At 37.9% G+C, this 20,321-nt stretch overlaps 1 protein-coding gene across 5 annotated transcripts in view; it reads left to right on the forward strand.

Moving 5' to 3' along the window:
- The window catches only part of NR5A2 (nuclear receptor subfamily 5 group A member 2), a 90,643-nt gene extending 70,574 nt beyond the window's left edge, over window positions 1-20,069 (forward strand). For all 5 annotated transcript variants that reach the window (XM_071565225.1, XM_071565229.1, XM_071565226.1 and 2 more), the window contains one exon: window positions 16,845-20,069. In XM_071565225.1, coding sequence (XP_071421326.1) covers window positions 16,845-17,092 — 248 coding nt within the window. In that variant the 3' untranslated portion in view covers window positions 17,093-20,069. The remainder of the gene's footprint in view (window positions 1-16,844) is intronic.
- Window positions 20,070-20,321: the final 252 nt, after the last annotated feature.

Raw genomic sequence — 20,321 nt, forward strand, 5'->3', positions numbered from 1 at the left:
CAGCTGCTGGAGGGAAACTGATGGCTTGCATTGAGCAGAAGGCTGAAAGAGGTAACAGTGATGATTACGGGGGTCCTTTCTTGTCTCCAAAAATATTTTATAGTCAAGAATTTGAAATGTATCATAAGTCTCATGATTGCAGACTTTACTAATATTTCTCCATTAGACAAGTGTGAATTTGATAACTTAATGTGAACAGTTGTCAACAGTCTTACAAACTCCCTCACTGTTGCACGTTCCACATTGAATATGGTTACATCTCTGAGTAGAGATGATGAGGGCCAGTAGAACAGCTAAATAGCCAGGATGCTCCGGGAACATTGAGCTCTTCCCTGGATCTCAAGCAAAGCAGCCAGGCTCCTCCACTCTGCCACTAGAAGAGCTATTTCACTTTTATACTTTAACACCCTGGGAAAGTAAAGCAAATTAATATGGACAAACCCTCATTTCAGAATAATCTCATGAGGGACATTCTCCTTTCATGGAGGCAGCATTGCCCAATAGAGAAATCAACCCTTTTGTTTCTGCCTCCATTACTTTGAAGTCTCTTAAATGATATCTCAGCCATGAAATCTGGTAAACAAAAGCAGTAGATATCTGTCATTGTAAATAGTGGTGAAATCCAGAGTATTAAGGATATTATGTAAGGTAGAGACAGATAGAAACAACACTGTTTGAAATATCTACAGATACCATAACAAAGAACATTGTTAATAGGAATTTGATTTAAAATATCTTAAATAAATCTTGAGTAAACTTGATCCCTTCCTTTATAAATCACTCAATATGAAAGTAGTTCCTTGCTGTATTTTCATATTAGCTTACAGTCTAAAACTTTGCAAAAAATTTGAAAATTTATCTTTTGAGGGACTATTTTTAGAAGTGAATTTTAGCATTTTAGCACATGCAGAACAAAGGGGATTTTCTTTTGCCTTGTTCTTTTATTTCTTTCCTTTTTCTGACTTCTTTATAGAGAAACAAAAGCAAAGACACATTCCTTTCACTTTATCTGTCAAAACCTACAGAAAAGCCAAACAATTAAAAATCAGTTCTTAAATTTCTTTTAGATGATAAATTATGATGTATGGAGTGATGCCTTTGATCAACAATGTTCTGCTCCTGAGAACACTTTTTCAGTGAAGTGACAGGTTTTAGTCCAGCCTCCCATGCAGTTTCCACATATATACAAGCAGTATTAAATAAAGTAGGACAGTGTCTATCTTACAGGAATCTATCTTAATGAAATCTCCAATCAATTATTTTTTGTCAAAAAAGCACATAATATTAAAGGAATAAAATACAAATGCCGAGGTTGTAAGATACAGATCAGAATTAAACCAATATTTTTTAATAAATAAAATTTTATTCATCTCAGCCTTGGGTGTAGGAGTAGTGAATGTTACAATTCTTGAAGGAATTCCAAAGATAACCTTCTGTTTCATGGCTGATGGAGTTTTTAAAATAAACTACACTAAATAATAGAGGAGAGTTAATAATCACTGTTGATTGGTCTTGATTTTATTTCAATAAATGCAATGAATGTTGCAAATTCATACCTCATGTAACTGCTGAGTACAATGGCATTATTTGAGGCATGAATTTGATTCATCTAATCATTACTGAGTTATGTTGTCTGCTTGTTTGACAGCTGCCAGCCATGGAAATAAGATCTTCAGCAAGTACTTTTCTTTTCATGTTGTTTTTTTTCCAAAATGCATATTTAACAAGGTTTTGAAATAACAATAGGATTAGATGCTTGAGAGAAAATTAGGTCATATATTTGTTAGATACAAATCTCGCAAGTAATTAGAAACATGGGTATCAAGCAATATTTGTATTCTGTACTGTTGCCTTTATGTGGAGACAGTGGGGATTTCAGAATAACCCAATCAGTGTGCTCTGCACTTTTTCCCTCTCTAACATGTTTATAGAATACTAGTAAGCATGGCTGTTAAACAGCTCTTGAAAAGGGGGGAAATTACCTGCATATAACCCACATTTCCTGGTGTTTCTACTTTTGGAATACTTCTACAGTTTCTGTCCTGCTCTTTTTTTTTCATAGACATTTTAGATATTTAAGGCACAAGTTTAAATGTATTATATGTGTAACAGAGGAAATACGGAGTCTTTTAGCTGCTGTTGGCGGAAAAGTTTAAAATCAGCGACTACTTTTGTTAATCAAGTTTCCCAGCATAACATGGGAATAAATGGCTTTGTATAAAAGACAGGTAAGTGAAAGAGTATCCTTAATCTTGAAGCCAGTAATACTCTACAGTCTTAATCTGAACATGTACTTACATGTTTCACTGAATGAGGAACTTGCTAAAGGATTAGAATGACTAAATTCACTTTGCAGTAGTAACAGATAACTTATTAAATACTTTTAAATCAAGAATATATAGACTAAAAGCCACCTTTCGTGTATTTCTAGTTACAAACACACACTGCAAAAGCTCTTACCTGAAAGTTTATATATGGGTGAGTGCCGGCCATTTACTGCAGATGCACTGTAAACTATACCAAATTCCTGCTTTTTTCTCATCCTTTTGCTGCTTGTGCAAAGTTGAACACTGGAAGAGAAACATAAGCAATGACTGTCTCTGAGGGCATTAAAAGAGAGTGTTAAATACTGTAAAGCAACAATGACAAGAAGTCACAGGAGAATTAAACAGGAGGTCAGGTGGAAAAAAAAAAAGGATCTGCAAGAGTGATGGGAGAAAAGGCTATCTGGGCAGAGCAGGAACCAGGAGCAGTGGATGAAAACAAGGGACAGCCATGGTGTGGATCAGAGGAACAGAGAGAGACTGGAGGGCTTGAGATGGGAGTCAAGAAAACAGGGGGGAAAGGCCAGGAAGGAAAGAGAAACCATGGAACTATGATCAAAGCCATGGCAGAGGTGGAAAGGGAGGAAACAGAAGCAACCAGGAAAGAAACAACGTAGGAAAATTCAGAAACAAAACTTCATAGCTCAGCCTTGAATGCAAGAATCATGAACTGGGAGACAGAAGGGGACAGTGCAGAAACACTCTTTCCCAAGCTCATGGCTTGGAATGTGTCCCAGTGATTTCTGCCAGCAGGAAAGGGGAGGTGGGTGAAAATTGCAATTCCTCAGGCTCTGGCAAAGCTGCTACTAAGATTGAATGAGCTTCTCAGAGAAGGAGTTCCCAGTATTGCTCTGGTCCTGTGCAGAGCTATTGAGCATGTGACAAACAAAGAGTAAGGCTCAAAGTAGTCCATGTGACTTACAAAAATTTAATTTATACATGGCCATCATATTAAGGATGTTTTAAGTTTTCTTCTTGATAACATTATTCAAAGATTAATAAGGAAAATCCTACATTTAATATCATCCTCAGTACTGGGGGCGTTTGATGTGTATTAGGAATGTATTGCACAACACCTCTGCTTGCAGAGTGAAGGAAAGTCTCATCTCAGGAAAGAGAAAGATTTCAACATCAGAATGGGGAATGACACCACAACAGCATTTTTCCTCCCCAACACCAAAAAATGTAACAGAGATTGGTGAACTGATCAGGACAAGATAGACGATGCTATCCAGTCTTTCACCAGGAGAAAACCCATTGCCCAAGGAGAATAAATACACTGTTCTTCAAGCACAGTCTGAGGCAGGCTGGGTGGGTGGCAGCTTGAAAAAGTCCTTTTCTCTTATCTAAGACATCTGTTCTGATGCAGATTTGTCTTTAAGGAATGGAGTCACCAGCAAGGTTAAAACAGACAGGTATCAGACTTACATGCCCTATATTAGCTGGGGAAAACAACTCGCACACTGGAAACATCTTACAGAGAGGAACATTGCTAAGAGGTTACTGTGGGAGCAGTGCCATCTAGACTGCACACTGTGCTCCAGATTACCTGAGTTTCTTCCTCCCTTTCTATTTTGAGACAGGAAAATCAGACCCTCACAATTAATTAAAACCACAGATAAAGCTACCAGAGATGAGCCAGGGAGTAAAGAGGGAACAAAGCAATTAAGAACTTTCCTGTTAAGGCATACTGTAAAATTCAGAGATCATTGTGCCCCTCAAAAAGGCAGCAGAGAAGCAGACACTAAAACAAGCTTTCAATTACTTACGTGCCTTTGGGTCCCTTTCAGGATGCCGTGGAACTGGAAACAGCTATGGTAAATGTATTTTCTCTACATTTGCCTTTCTTGACAAAACAGCTCCAATATTTTGATCTTAAGAATAATCAGCTCTTTTGCATTTCCTTTTCAACTAACTGAAGACTTTTGCAAGTTAAAAATTAATGACAACTCCTCTGGTTTTTTCTTTTTTAAACAAAACTCTTCTATGCTCTTTACTGAAAAAGAAATTCTTTTTCCTACTATCTCTACGTATTAGTCTAAACAGCTTTCCAATCACTCTTTCTGTATCCTTTCCAGTAACGCACAACACGAACTGCATTCCAACAACCTAGTTCGTGGAAACCATTATTCTGGAGATGAAACATTGTGTTGTGTCCTTTACCACTATTATGGGCAGTCAGTCTGTTAGAACATATTGGGCGATTATAGGTCAGTCTTTTCAGGGAAAGACATGGGTTTCAAGTTAGCAGTAACCATCTATCAATTCTTGAGATTATGCCATGATTTACTGTCAGGGCATCATGTATTCTCTGATTTTCTGCCTCCTGTGAAACATTGTGCTTTCCTTTTCTATTGATGTATCAACTATAATAGTTACAAGCAGCTACAGAAAAATCAATAGTGAACTTTCATTACTGTGCACATGGAGTACCATGCCGTGAGAGCACCTTGCTGTTAAATAGTCACCAGCAATAAGGTACACTGTAGATGTCTGTTATTTCAGTCTAAGTGAAGAATGTGTAAATTTGAAAGAACAAATATCTAGGATTTTTGACACCACTGGATTCTGTGTCAAGTTTTTCTGGTATGTGATTTTTTTCCCAAGTGTCAGGCTTGATTTGTACTTTCTGTACTGTGATCTATGTATTTTTTTTTTAACCTAAGGCTGACATAGGAAATTAATATCAAAACAAACTGCTGGACTGTGCTTAGCTGAAAACTTATTAGGCTTGGTCGGACAGAAGCGGTAAGAATTCTGTTAATCTTTGTTGAACTAGTCTATCTTACTAGTCAAAGTAAGCTGACTTTTAAGTGAACAGACCAATAATCTCTGTGTTAAACACACAAGTGGGGTAGAGTTGAAAGAGACACTACAGTGTTACCACACACTCAGCGGTGCTCCTAGAACTGTGCACTAGGAGAAGCACTGAGTTGCTTTTCAACACATGGTTTGGAAAAAGTAGTACAATTTTTGGTTTAAATATATTTATTTACCTCTGGGAACAAATTAACTTTCAATTAGCGAATGCAAATGAAGAAAGACAAGAACAGTAAGCACAAGAGTGCATTGCCTTGAACAAGTTCATGCCATTTAGCATTTCAGGTTGTTTTCCCACAGCGGGTGGGCAGCTGTGCTGCAGGAGTTGATGGTTGCTTTGGCATTTTGAGATCATGGTGATTTACAACCATAAATAAAGTATTTGGTACCAATACCAGATTTGAAAGCCTGTGGAATTTCATGGAACTAAAGCATGAGGATGCACAGGTGTATCCTGCCAAATGCATATCCCACTGTTTGCCATCGGCACAAGGCTACAGGAAAGCACTATTTCTTGGCTAATGGGGGTCTGGAGCACCTTAATTCATGCTCCTCATGTTAAACCTATGGTTGTATCATTTATGGAAGTATTTCATCTGTATCTGACCAAACATTTCAGTCTGACCTCAAGTTTACCTGACTTACTTCTGCTGTTACTTACTGAGCAACTTAAATGTCTAAAATGTGCTGAGGCACAACCTTACTTGAGAGTGTGATTAGAACTTCCTGTCAAGAAATCCAAGGTAGCTGAGAAGTAAAGCTCTGTCCTAAGAACCTCATATTTGAAAGGCAGGTGTAAGAGTATTTGCTCTATTCCACACTTCTCTCCCCTGTTTAACTGATTAGTAACTGTGTTGCCAGAGAGACTTTCAGGTGGGCTTTTCTTTAGCTTTTCTATCTGTATGTTTAAAAGTGTAAGCAGTAAGGATGAAGAACACATTCAAGTCTTTGGGAAAAGAGTCCAAAGGCTCATACACACCTGGGTGCCCCTCCGGTGTTTCCTGTAGGCAGCACTGACACTTGCAGAGTTACCGTGTAATTGTAGATGTCCCATTTGGGTTTCTGTCACTCTCATTTGCCAAACCACTTCCACAACTAAGCTCAGACATCTGTTACAATAAAAAGTGACATTCACAACTTCCACTCAGATCAATACACAATGTCAGAAACAATAAGCTTTTAAACAGTTCAGCAGAAAATTATGTACCTTAGTTGTGTTTACTGTCCATGAAAGTAAGACTGCAAGTACAAGAGGACAAAAGGTTTCTTTTTGCCACCAGATGGCAAGAGGCCCAGCAGCCTGGGCCAGCCAGGGGGTCAGGACAGGAGCTCTGTCTCAGGGCCACCAGCTCTGCCACCACTCAGTAAGGAGCACAGGGCAGGGAGCACTGCATTAAAGCAAATTCACAGACTGCTGCAGTAAGGGTAAACCAGCAGGAGAGGTGAACCCAGCACAAAAGAAATTATAAGTCAGAGTTACAATTTAATGAAAATACTACAATAAATGCATGATACAAAGAGAAATTGGTTTTGACCCACAAGCCCCAGAAGTATGACCCAGCACTCCGGGGAACAAAGAGAATGGTGTTTGTTGGCCCCTGTGCTGAGACCCCCTCTTGTGGTTCCCTTGAGTCCAAAGTAAAAGGAAGGGGAAAAACCTGTTGGTGCAGATGACAGGTTGAATGGTGGTCACAGTCCTGTCAAGGTTCTAGTCCTCCTCTGGATCTGGCAAGTGGTCCAGAAGTCCCAAAACCCCAAGATTATATCCCCTCAGTTCAGGTGGGAATGCCCAGTACCTCCCCCAGGGCAGGGAGTTCCACAGTGGGTGATCAGATTTGTGCCTTTATATCTATACCAGCAAGTTTTTTTGCCAATGCTAATTTGATAGGGAATTAAAACAGCCTCAGCTTCATGTACCACTAATGGTCTCAAGACCTGTCTGCAGTTACATTTACATAGAAAATAGCAGTAACTGCCCAAAATATTTACTAATAATAGTAAAATTCAAATGTTGGCATACTAGGAGTAACATATTTTTTTCTACTCTACTGCTTTCACCCCTGAGCAATTAAATGAGTGCATTTTGCTTTATGTTATTTCAACACAACTATATCAGAAAATACTTTGTTACTGATTTTCGCTTGTCACCTCACGCAGGCCGAGGTGATTAGAATCAGCTTCCACTGACACAAATTAGTTCAGGAAAATAAAAAAACCATCAGCTCAAATATTTGCATGTCTTGAAAGTCTCAGAAAAGAGGGAAAAGAGCTTTTTGAAATCAATGTCTAAAAGAGTATTAGTTGTCTCACACTAAGTTTTGTCTGAAAATAGTACAAAGGCTTAAAACTCTGCATTATTCGTCAATTATGTTGACAGAAAATCATAGTAAACTATTGTACCTCTTAGATTATCACATCACTGAAACACCTTTGCTTAACTATCTCTCCTTCTTTCAGGGAGAATATATTATAATAATTTGTGCTCCTGGGGGACTTTGGATCTAAGCAAAAGAATAAAACCAAAAAAAATTCACCAAGTAATAAAAAAGCGATATGAAGCTCTACCCTTGTCTGGAAACCACTCTAAGGATAAAACTGGCTAGTCTAATATTTTTAACCAAGTTCAAAAAAGTTTGAAATATAATAATTAAATGCAAATGCAGTCCTGATCCCAAAGACCAGAAGAATGCCTTTAAGCTAGTATTTATAACAAGAGCTATTCGACTGAGCTCTCTTGTAAATTTTATCATACCTGAGGCAGTTTTCCTCAGTCGATTAGCTGGAAAGCTGAATATATCCTCAGGCAAACCAGACATCTAGTACAGGCTAAATTCAACTACTGGAGCTTAAATTTGGCTTAATATATCCCCACTTGGATCTGCCTGTTTAATTCTCTTTCATATGATAACGTTGGTTTATTCATAGTCTGGACTTGCCACCTGAACAAACTGTACTTCATATCTTATTCTAATGGAATAAGAAAACTTTGCAAAAACCACAAAAGTTCCTGACTGAAAATCAAATGCAAATTTGGGATTAAAAACTGTTTTGTAAAGTGACTACAAGATTAGTACAGAGAGACTTTCTCCCTAAGGAGTACTGCTTTTTATGGTCATGCATTTTTTATACTCTGCAGAGACAGATGGGCTTTATAAAAGGATACAGCCTGCTACTCAAAAGGGTTTCAGTGGCAGCTGCATTTCTGTGTTTTAACCTCAATAGAAATTTATATTCTATATTTTCCCAGAAAATATTTATATTTCTTCTTTTCAGACTGTATCACCCCTCGGTGTAGTTTCAGTAGCAGCAGTAGAAATACCTCTGAGATTAATCTGGTCCATTATTCCTATTTTAAACAGTACTTGAGTAGCAGGAAAGGGATAGAAAGGGAAAGGACAGAAAATGTGCAAGCTTCTCAATGAGAGCAACAAATCCAAACATTCAGAAAAGTTACAAATGTCTGAGCAAAAGCAGACCAATTTTTTTCTAGGTAAAAGCAAATCTCTATTAAATTTCCATTCCTTATTTTCTAAATATTCAGCTTATTCTCAGCTAAATAATAGCTTGTTTCTTGTTCCTCTTAACATTATACCATACTGTCTGTTATTGCAAGTTTCTGCTTCAGTTCATAACTTCAAGGACTTTGTATGATGTCCCTATCATCACTCCCAGGAAATTCATAAATATTTATGACATCTTAAACTGTTCACACCCTACAAATTGTAGGCATAGAGAATCAGTTCCCTTAGAACACCAACAATCCTGATTGCTACTGAAGATTAAAATGATATTTCAGAAATTTACTGGGGAAACCCTTTAGTTCAATAAATTTATTATTTCTTTTATTTTTTTAACTCTTATCAGAAGCCTAATTTCTGCATTTATCAAATGTGATGCTAGTGCTCTGGCTAGTAGATTTGCCTGCATTTAAGCATAAATATATATCAGCTTGCTGATGGCATGATAATTAGCATACTAACTTTCTTGCTATGCTTATTCTAACGGAATATTCAAAGACAAGCATTTCTAGCCCAGACATATAATATGACCCTGGGATTAGGTGAGGAGTTCAGAAAAAATGAGTTTTGACTCACTTTCTTTCCCAGTTTATCTGTGAGACCTTCACTAAATCACTTCTGCCCAAGTTTATCAATGTGTGCTGGCATACAAATATGACCAAGGCTCCATAGAATAGTGGTTACACAATTTTTTTTCTGGAAAAGAGATACTTAGATTGAGACATTTTTTTCTAGGATTGATCTATCATTTACCTGAAGCAGTCACTAGGTCAAACATAAAAACTAGTCTGGAAGCAGGAATCAGAAAGCCTCATCAGCCCTGGCAGGTCCCTTTACCACCAGCCTACAAAGGCAGGCTATAAATTTGGGCTTAATCATCTAGAGTTAATTGTTTTGGTGCACCAGCAGAGCTTCAAACCAAAGACTGGAGCACACCTTCACTGAAAACAGCCTGTAGCAAGCAATAGCTAAAACCACCCACTGGCATGGTAGGAAACTCCAATTGTTTGGGGAATTTCCTTTAAGACACAACAGAGCAACTACTTTAAATTCCTGTTCCTCTGCCATGTCTTCAAAAAAAAGGAGCAGCTACCATCTTATATGGAATAGTAATCCTATCAATGAACACTTAAGCATGGATTAAAATACCTACAGAATAAAACTTTGAGCAACAGATGGGCTGCTCTCAGTCCCCAAGGAGCAAGAGACAAGCAACATGTTTCATTGCTGACCCAAAGCAGGAACCTGGCTTGGACATCAGTAGGAGACAAACTCCAGGCATGGAGGAAGCTTGAGAAAGTGAAAGAAAGGGAGGTGGTACTGGAGTTGAGGCATGGCCAAGGTGAAGTGCCAGCAGTGGAACCACTGCCTGGGACTGTGGTCTGTGGATGGGCATCTTCTGGGCTGGGCCACATTTTGACCCCAAGTGTCTCTTCACACCCCTGACTGTGTGGCTTTTCCTGGTCATGCTTTTCCCTCAGGAGTTTCAGTGAGAAACACTGGACTTTGTATTTGAGGGTGTAGCTGGATGTGGACTTTGGGCCAGGACCTGTGAGCAACTCTTCCGTCAAAGAGGCCTGGCAGGCTCTTGGTTTATTGTGTTTTAATGACCATCATATCACTTATCCTCATTTGCAAGTAATAAGGATGTTGGTTCCTGGGGTGTCAGGACAAGAAGTAAGTACAGATTTTGTTTGTTTGTTTAACTTTGAAGACAGTAAATTCAGCCTGAGCTGTTGAAAGTCAATCTGTTGTATTTTCCTGAGTGATGACTCAGTGATTATACCAGTCATAAAGATTCAAGAAATCAAATTAAGCTTTGCCCTTTGTCTTTACCAGGACTGTAAGAAAAGAAACAGATTAAATGTAGTAACAATTCAACAATGCTGCAAGGAGAGGAATCCACCTGATTTCCCCAAGTCTACCTTTCCACTGCAGAGATAACAGCAGCAAACTCAGTAATAATATTACTCACAGAAGTCAATAGGCACAGTTCCTAATAGACATCAGGAGCTTCTCAGGAAGAATCTATTTTTTTGTAATTTTTGTAACAGAAAAAGAGGCTTTAACACTTGAAATAGCATTAGAAAGAAGCCTATTGCTATAAAACAATACCAAAATGTTTTAGTTGAGTCTGAATTGTTCTGAAAGAAATCAAAGGTCCATCAGGGTTGAAAACTGAGGGGATGAAATAGAATTCAGGCTAAGAATTACAGCTTGTTCTCTCATAAGCATCTTATTTTCACTTTAAAAACATACACAGTTTTGCCCAGTATTTAGGCATGAATGAAATACTTTGCTATAGCAGGATTCAATTAAGATTTTCAAAACTATGTGCCCATTATCAGATATTTTGTTCAACTGAAAACGAAAATTACTTTATGACACTAATAAACAGAGATCGACTGTTGCACTGTTAGAGATAGCTTAACCCCTGCCAAAAAGACAGGAAAAGCTTCTTGCACATTCAGTTTGGACTTGGGAGTCTTAAGAAAAGTGGTTTCTGTTGTTCTAACGTTAGGGTTTCTCAAGGTTTGAAAAGTGCTAAATACAGTAACTTATCACTGATTAACAAACATCTATCAAGAATTGTTTCCTATGACTTCTAAGTGAATAATATTCAACACAATCCCACTGTAATGAAATTGAGGGGAATTTTGCAGTAAGGAGCTTATCTTTACCATAAATCTTCCTTCATTACAGCATTTTGTCTGTCAGGAGGGCTTAGCTATAGAATGACATGCACCTGCCTCCATGACAGATGCGCTCTATGGAACCGCTGGTGTTGCCATTAGTTTCGATGAAGGAGAATTGTGGGTAATTTTCAGAGATTGGCACTTTATCAAGCATTACTACTTTTGCCTTCAAAATATTTTAGCCCATGTCAAAAATCTGCCTGTGTTTGAAGTTCTGTAACTCAGAGATTTTGCAGGGCTAGCAGAAAGTAGGAAAAAATAGTAAAAACTGTGTTTCAGTAGAGGAAGGTTTGGTAATGTTACCTCAGTCCTGGTTAATTCCCCTTTCTTGAACTACTCTGAGGTAAAAACCTTCATCAAAATCAACGTATTCCAACTTCAAGGTCAGATTGGAATTGGTCTCACACTAAAGCACCTCTGAGGGAACCTGACTGCATGAGGAGGGATGTTGTCTCTGTCCCTGCAAGAGCAGCAATTGCCAGGCAGAGGCCACGGAGCATGGCTGGAAAGAAAAGGCAAACCTGAGGGCCTTCCCGACCAAACCACCCTCACCAGAGTTTGCAAGACATCCTGTATTATCTACAAGCTAATCAACCATTCCAAAGTCCTTAAATGATGGGGCTCATCAGCCCATTCAGGGCAAGGAAGCTCCAGCCTGGGCTGGTATTAAGTCCTACTGCCTGGAGTATTCGTAAGACTTCAGCCTTGTGAAAGTGAGAAATCCCTCTGCCCATGGAGAGGCCTAAACACAACCTTATTTCGTCCTTGCAATTTCAGGACTTGCTGTCTGTGTTTGCATCTCTTCATTGCTTCATGTGGAAACATATCCAATAAAAGGCACAAGCAGTAAAATTTAGCCGTCTGTTTCAGGGAAATATTTATGCTGTTCCTAAGGAGTTTCTATTTTTCAAATTTAAATCTCTCATTCTGTTTCATTTTCCTTTTCAAAATTCCCAGACCAAGAGAAACTCTCTATAGATTAGTACACCACCAAATTTTAAGTATTTCATGTTTGCAATATGAGAGGGAGAAAATCTCTCTGAAACCTAAACATTTTCCCCCTCTAAAGACCAGACCCATTTTGGGGGAAAATATGCAAAAGTGTTCTCCTTGGGCTGAATGTTGTATGCAGTTTCAGCTTAATGCACAGCTTTATGGCAGATGTAGAAAATAATCAGAATGGGAGGATATCTGGGAATACTGGCAGATCTTTACTGTGACTGCAGAGCAGATCCTGACATGCTATAATACTGTTTTTGTCTTAATCGTCAAAAGTAAGCTATAGAGAACAAAAATTCTTTGTTTGACAGAAAAGCGATTGCTATTTCTTGTAAAACATATAATATATTCCAGAAGACCTAAGGGTTTACTTTTCAATAAGGATAGAAAAAGATGCGCGCCCCACTGTGAGCTCTCAGTAAGGCTGTTTCATGTAAAAAGTTGGTAATTAGTCCCTGAGTGAATAAAGTAGAAGAGCTAAGAGACTGATACTTACTGTAGCAACACAAAACACTTTTTCTAGCTGCTAGGATTTAAAGGGTGTGTGGGTGGGAGGGGGGGACCTACTCCTACTCATTTAATTTACAAGCATCTAAACCTCAGAAAATTATTTCTTGCATTAAGGTTAAACATATGTACTTTAAATTGTTACTAACCAGTGTAAAGATTGATAAGAGACATTCCAATTTTAAAAAGCAGACATGAATGATGAATGATATGAAAGCATAAAAGACTGTTGTGCTGTACACATCAGTAGCAGATTTCATGCTCATTGTACACCACTGCCTTCAGCAGAGTTCCACCAGCATTGCTTGATATCACACCAAGTTAACTCATTAGTAGTCAAAGGAAATACTCAAGAAACTAAATCATGCTTGTTTAGACAGAGTTACATAAAAATACCAATAAAAAAATAAAAACCAAAACACAGGAAACCCATCTACTTAAAAACCAAACTTATTATTTAATCTCATTTGTATCACTACTAGCTAGTACTAAGTACCAGAAGTGAAAACTGTGTACTGTTTCTTGTTCTACCTGCATAATTTGAAGTTACTGGAAATAATATCCACGTTTTCCTTTGTTCATACTCATCTTTACTAGAGCTAGAGTCTGTCATTCTCAAAAAGAAGGACATGATTTTTATTGCAACTGTGTGCTCAGCAAACCTATTTTTGGCAATATACAAAGTATCGTTGGGGAGGCTGACAGAGGACAGTGGAGCTGCACACAGAGCTCTCAGCACATCCCTTCAACTTCTCCCCCTGTTCAGATTGTCTCATTTGCTTTACTGCAGTATTTATTGCTCATGTGCATGAGATATCAAAAGTCTCGTCCGGAGATCTTGGTCACTGCATGAAGTTTCACTCCAAAATGCATAACTGGTCATCAGGTTGCATCTACACCCCCACTATTATAATTGCAGTTCTGGAGGGATCTACACACAGATGAATTGTGTAACAATGTCCTAAGCTGTAGTCACTCAGACTGGGAGTATCCGATTCAGTACAGAAAGTCAGGAAAACTCTGTGTGTTTTCACTGGTTAAATAGTAACATCTTGTTTAGAAGCACTGAGCCTCAGCACAAATTTGTTTAGAAGAAAGACAAAAGTATTTCCTCAGGCTGATTGTGGTATAGAAGCCCCAGAACTACTTTTTGTTTACTTTTAGTATCAGTTGGATTTGTTTTTACATCTGACTTCAGTGTGTATGTTGCCACATACGAGTATTTAAAAAACTGTCCACTGAGATGAGAAAACAACACAGACTTTCCCCTACAGTTCTGCTCCTTCCATGGAACTCAGCCAGGCCAAGGAGCTGACAGGTGTGCAGGAACACCTGCACAGCACACAGGTACACCCACTGCCAGGAGCCACCCATCCTGTTTGGGGGTAATAACACATAAAATATTATGCCTCCTTTTGACTTGGACTATGGTATAAGTACAGCTGAAAACAGAATACAGCTCTAAAACATAGATTAAATTCACAACTTCTATAGAAAAATATGGGAAATTTGCAATTCTCAGATTTTGTTTCTTCTTAATCTCTGTAAAAATTTATTTTGTGATTATTTCAATAACCATATAATTCATGCAATAACATTTAACAGAGGGCAAAAATAATAATGAACCCAGTTTTCCAAGAAGCCAGCACAATTTAATACACCATAGGGCTCAAAACAGGCAGACAGCAACAGAAAGATGCCTTTTGAATTTAAAAGGGGTTGAATCAGCTAACAATTTCTAAAACTTCCTGATATTTAAAGTTATTTTTAACTGAGGAAAAAGAAGTTCAAAATACTGATACTGAAATCATCATACATGGTTTTTTATCTTGCCATTTAACACAAGTTAATTTCCAGCACGGTTCCTGTTTTCTGTGGGAATTTCTTGTGTTTTAACAATTCATTCATGATTGCATTTTGCATCTGAAACAACCTATTTAAATTATTTGTTCTTAACATTATAAAAATATGCTTAGAACACCCAATTTTTAAACCAGGTTACACTAGCTACAAAATACCTTGGGAGTTTTCTGTAGGTACATAAAATAATAAACAGCTATAGTTTGTGTGAGAAAATGTCCGGCATAATACATGAAAACATGATTTTCAAAAAATCTCCAGAGACACTGGCAAAAAGACTTTGGATAAATGAGTTTGAATAGCAAAGGGACCAGGCATAGCAGCTTTGAAGTTTCCAGTTCTCTTCACTTGGGATAATGCAAAGTTCAGACAACTCTTGTTGGACAGCCATCATAATTTAAATATTACTAGTGAGTTCCTTAAGCCATCTAGCAAAATTTAGGTGGATGTCATGTCCACAGCTCCCAAACCAGCAGCACAAATCAGGGAGCCACTTGCTTTATTTCCACAGTGAAACTGGGACAGGAAAGAGGCAGGCAGGAACAACCACAGCAGGAAACACTCGCCCCTGCTCGTGCAAGAGGGGACCTGAAGTGCAGCTGGCAGCCAGCACATTCCAAAGGGGCTCCTGCTCAAAGCCTGTAACTCCGGCTCTGAAGGTTGTGTGTGCTGCCACTGCCATCCTTGGCGTCTTTCCTATCCTCTTGTCTTGAAGACAATGTTTGCCTCCTCCAACCATTTTCCTTGTGTTCCAGCACACAGTTATGTACAGGAACCAATATTTGCTCTCTTTAGAGCACTTCTAGGAAAAGGTGCAGTGCAACCCAATTTCCACAGCCTCCCATGCTCCCGATGGATTGGGGGACCAATGTGTGTTCCTGTTTTGCAAAGGAAAACACTCACTTCCCCTACAATCAAAGGCTGGCATTTACAATGAACCAAATTCCGCCAAATTCCCCACCTCCTGCTCCAGGAACATCCATAGAACAGATTTGTCTTTACTCAAAGCGAATTAGCATAGTTACACTCAGTAGCACCACACTTTAGCATTACAAGAAACTGTTGCAGTACTCTACTGATGGTAAAAGTGATCAAACACCAACCAAAATAAGTTCTCTCAGCAAGTGCACTTCAACCAGTTCACCCTTTTGGAATTACAGCAGCACTCTAATTTGCAAGCTTTAGAATAACTTCTGCACTCGCCTTACATGTTAAAAATAATGTCAGTGAGTGATTTTTACACAGAGAGGCAAACAATGAGGAGATAATATACTGTCATTATCTCTGACCAGCATTCCCAAGCTTGAACTTGCTGCATAGGAACAGAAGATAATCAAACAGAGGCAGAGTGAACAAACTGTACTTGCTGTGCTGATGCAAATGTCCCGTTGTCCAATACAAAAAAAAAAAAAAAAATCAGTGTTGGACTTCAGAAGCCATATTCAGGTTAAAGGGCACCATTCTTATCTGGTATTCCACCCAAAGGACAATGATTTCATTTTATAAAGATCATTAGTCAGTGAAATATATATTTTAGAGAGTTTCTAGTAGGGCAGATTATTTTGGCAGCCACTGGAGTGTACCAGATGGTTCATTAACATAGGCTAGACAAGTCAAAGGCTTTCAGAATCATTTAGAAAATGTCAAACAGAAACAAGAACGCTGTCACTTTTTATTAGAATTAACTACATCATACCCTGGACACAGATTTCACCTTGGGTCAGAAAAATTAATACAGAATTATATGAAATGTGTAACATACTAGGTTAAAGATGGGGCTTCCTCTTGGGACTCATTTGCTAGCAATATATTATGGTCTTCTACTTTAGGAATCCTCAACCTTTCTTTTTGTAAGCTATGAAAAGAGCTGACCTTGCTCAGACTCCATTGGTGTCTAATTGATTTGAGGTATATGCAGAATTTCAACAAGACACTCTGCTAAAGCTCTTTTGTGATCATTTTCCCAGGAAAGTTGGCAAAAGGGTTCACTGAATATTCAGCAGCTTGTAAAGTATGCTTTTGTCAGGAGGCAGAAAAAATACACCCATTTAGTGAAACACTGCCTTCATAAACAGGAATTAAAATGCAACTGAATTGTTACTTTTTTTGTTATCATTCAGATGTCAAAAATCTTGAGAACTTCCAGCTTGTGGAAGGTGTTCAGGAACAAGTGAATGCTGCTCTGCTGGACTACACTATGTGTAATTACCCACAGCAAACAGACAAATTTGGGCAGCTCCTCCTGCGACTCCCAGAAATCCGGGCCATCAGCATGCAGGCCGAAGAATACCTCTACTACAAACACCTGAACGGGGATGTGCCATGCAATAACCTTCTCATTGAAATGCTGCATGCAAAGAGAGCATAAATTATACCCATTAGAGCTTCTGCTTTCAAGGAAAAAAAAACATATTCTAAACTGCTCTGAGCAACACTAATTAAAACACGGTTTTAAGACTTTGCAAAATGGTATAATAATCAAATACTAATAGTAAATAAGTGATGTATCAGGGTATTTGTATTGCAAACTGTGAATCATATGCTACACATCCCCAAAGGAATCCATATAGGACTTTATACTGGAGTGAAGTGAACTTACCAAGAGGATACTATCACTAATGTCAACATGAAAAAGGACAGAAGGATCCATGTATATTTAACTCTGCTGATTGCCAATTTGAAGAAATCTAGGTGAAAAAACTGATCCATGTCATCAAGCTAAGACAGTGGGGAATTTGAGTGCACTGAATTCCTTCACTATATCAGGACTTCTCAAACAGTTACAGTAGATGCAAAACTGCATCTGTAGCATCTTCTGTCATCCTTCCAAGGACCCAACACTTACTTCTGTGATAAATGATGTGGCATCCACTCAACAGTCTGTAAGAGAGAGCTGGCCCAGGCCATGTGCTGTGTGGTGTCACCACCAAAGCCTGAAGGGCTGGGTTTGACTGTCGCTCTCTCAGACCTGCAAAGTGCTACTATGAAAAGTCTGTTATCCACTTAGCTTGGCATTCCTACTGTGTTCTGAGGTTTGTTTTGTCACATGTTCATGTTGTTCTACCAGGCAGTATCCCTCTTCTACTCCTGTTATTGGACAGCTATTAAATAGCTAAGGAAATATTCCAAAATAAATTAGTCAATTCAACTACACACTTAACCAGGGGCAGTGGCTAAAATACGGCTCTGCTACATATTCATGGCTGTTTCCAAATAAAGGAAAGGGAGATATTTTAGCCATCCCAAACAACAGGGTTTTTCACAAGAAAATAAAAATTATGATGCCAAATACTGATGTTAAAAAGCTAAAGATAAATTTCTTTAAAATGCATTTTGTGATGCAAGAAGTGACAAATGAATTGTACAACTTCATGATGCCATGCAGCTTATGAAGAAATGATCTTCAAAATTGCCAGTAATTAGGAAATCAAATTTCACCTCAAACAACCAATATCTAATGAAACTTTCTGTTTTTCAAGTTAGGTAAAACACATATTTTACGCAAAGAAAGAAGAGTGATACTGCTGTGTCTACGTAGGCCAAAGTCTGCTGCAGAACAAATATTAGAAAAGAACAAACACTTCTCTCTCTGTCCAGATGAAGGTATCAGTATTAACATGTAGTGCCACAGTTATAAGTCTTGCCTTATTTCATTACTCTTAAAGGTAACTGTGCAGGTGTAGATCAACATATGCTTCAAAATAAAGTATTAATCTCTAACATTAACAAAAACATAGTGTTTACATTCTTTAGGTCCTGTGGGGAAAAAACTGTGATAAAATTGCAGAGCAGTGATTTCCTTATTATTTCTTTTAAATTGGTAATTATTTTACCAGTACTTAATTACTGTATGTCGTGAGACACTAAAATCAATAGGGATATTTCATTTTTACTTTAATTTTTGAGATTATCGGCTGCACAATCACTTGTAGAAACTGTATAAAATCCTAATACTTTAATTTTTTTCATGAAGATTGCTGGCTTTTGAATAGTTTATTTATATTGTATATGATAGTTTTCACTGTAGACAATTATGATGCTAATTTATTGTTCTTTGGTTTCATCTTTATATAAGATATAGCCAGAATGAAGAAGCCAAATATATGTGTTTACTGTAGCATGTCTTCAACTTAGTGGAACATAGTTCAGGGATGCAGAAGGGTCTTTACAAATTAAAATCATTCACTTGATTAAATGTCTGTAAATCTTCATAATCCTACATGCAGTTTATTTAAATTTATTGTAAATTATGTGAGTTATATCTTTTTCTGTTTCATGTGCATTTGAAAAGGTGCATCTCTCACACTTTTGTCCAAACATTCATACATTGTATACCAAAGACATCAGCTACTACATCTGCATTACTATGAAGCACACTAATTTAATTGGCTGTATTAATCAGCTCTAAAATTCTGTCCATGCATAGGGTACCCACACAGCAAAGCCTTGTGTCTGCAACTCCTGCGTGCCTGTCTTGTGTCACAGCACGACTGTACTTTGTACAGACCATGAGCAAACCAATCCCAGCTCCCTCAGTCATCCCACAGGGCAGATGGAAGTGTTATTTAAATAACAGTGTTCCCCCTCAGACAAACTAAATTAACAGGAAAATGCGGGTGGCTATTGGTGGCTGTGAAATACGTGTACAAGATAAGTGTGGTCGTTCTTTCCTTTTTGAAAGAAAAGCAAAGCATCATTTCAAGTGTTTGCATTCTGTATTTTCTCTTTTTTTTCCTGTTGAAATGCTACAGTGAATCTCACTGAATACTAAGAAAAAAGCTTAAAAAAATATTGCTAACTCTATTCACAGCACCTTTACCTATATGCAAGACAGAAGAAATAAAATAAGGATGTAGAAGAAAACAATTCAGTTTAATGGAAACTAACATATATTTGCCTGTATCTCTGGTTCCAAGAATCCCATCAGATTGCCCAAAGTACACAAACAAAACAAAACAGATCACAAAAAAAACCCCTGCTTATGTTAATTGTTAACTGCTTTGTAACCAGGCATTTTCTTCTGACTGCCTTATTGATTACAGGATCTATTACTAAAAGCAGACTAAAATTCAAAGGGTTTGGCTTTGGCTGGTTTATTATAGTTGTTCTGTGTTTGTAAACAGACAATCTGTGAAGTCTGACTATTTGTATTACAGATGTTCTGCAGCTGCCTTGGATTTAAATCCATGCAACTCTTAGAATGTGCAGTGAGTTACTTGTTAAAGTTGAAGTTCTCTTACTGTATCAGTGAAATACATATTGTCATGTCAGTTCTTGCCAGGAGTTTCTCATCACCAATGGAATTTTTTTCAGTATTTCAATAAATATTGATATGCCCATGCTGATTACTTTATAATTGTCTTTATAATTGTCTTTATAATAACATTATTCCACCAAAATGAAGCACCAGTCAAAAATCAGTTACTCAGAAGAGGAGAGTAAAATGCAGGAGAAATATGAGCACCAAAGAGAATTTGATGCAAGTAGAAGACACAGGTGTAGAGAATGGCACCTTCAAAAGCTCAGGCAGCCCGGGTGAAATTGCCTAGGCTGAAGCCAAATAAATAGAATTAAAACACCTCAAAAACCTCAACCTC

This window comes from Pithys albifrons, chromosome 10, assembly GCF_047495875.1.
Source record: "Pithys albifrons albifrons isolate INPA30051 chromosome 10, PitAlb_v1, whole genome shotgun sequence".
In the NCBI taxonomy this organism is placed as follows: Eukaryota; Metazoa; Chordata; class Aves; order Passeriformes; family Thamnophilidae; genus Pithys; species Pithys albifrons.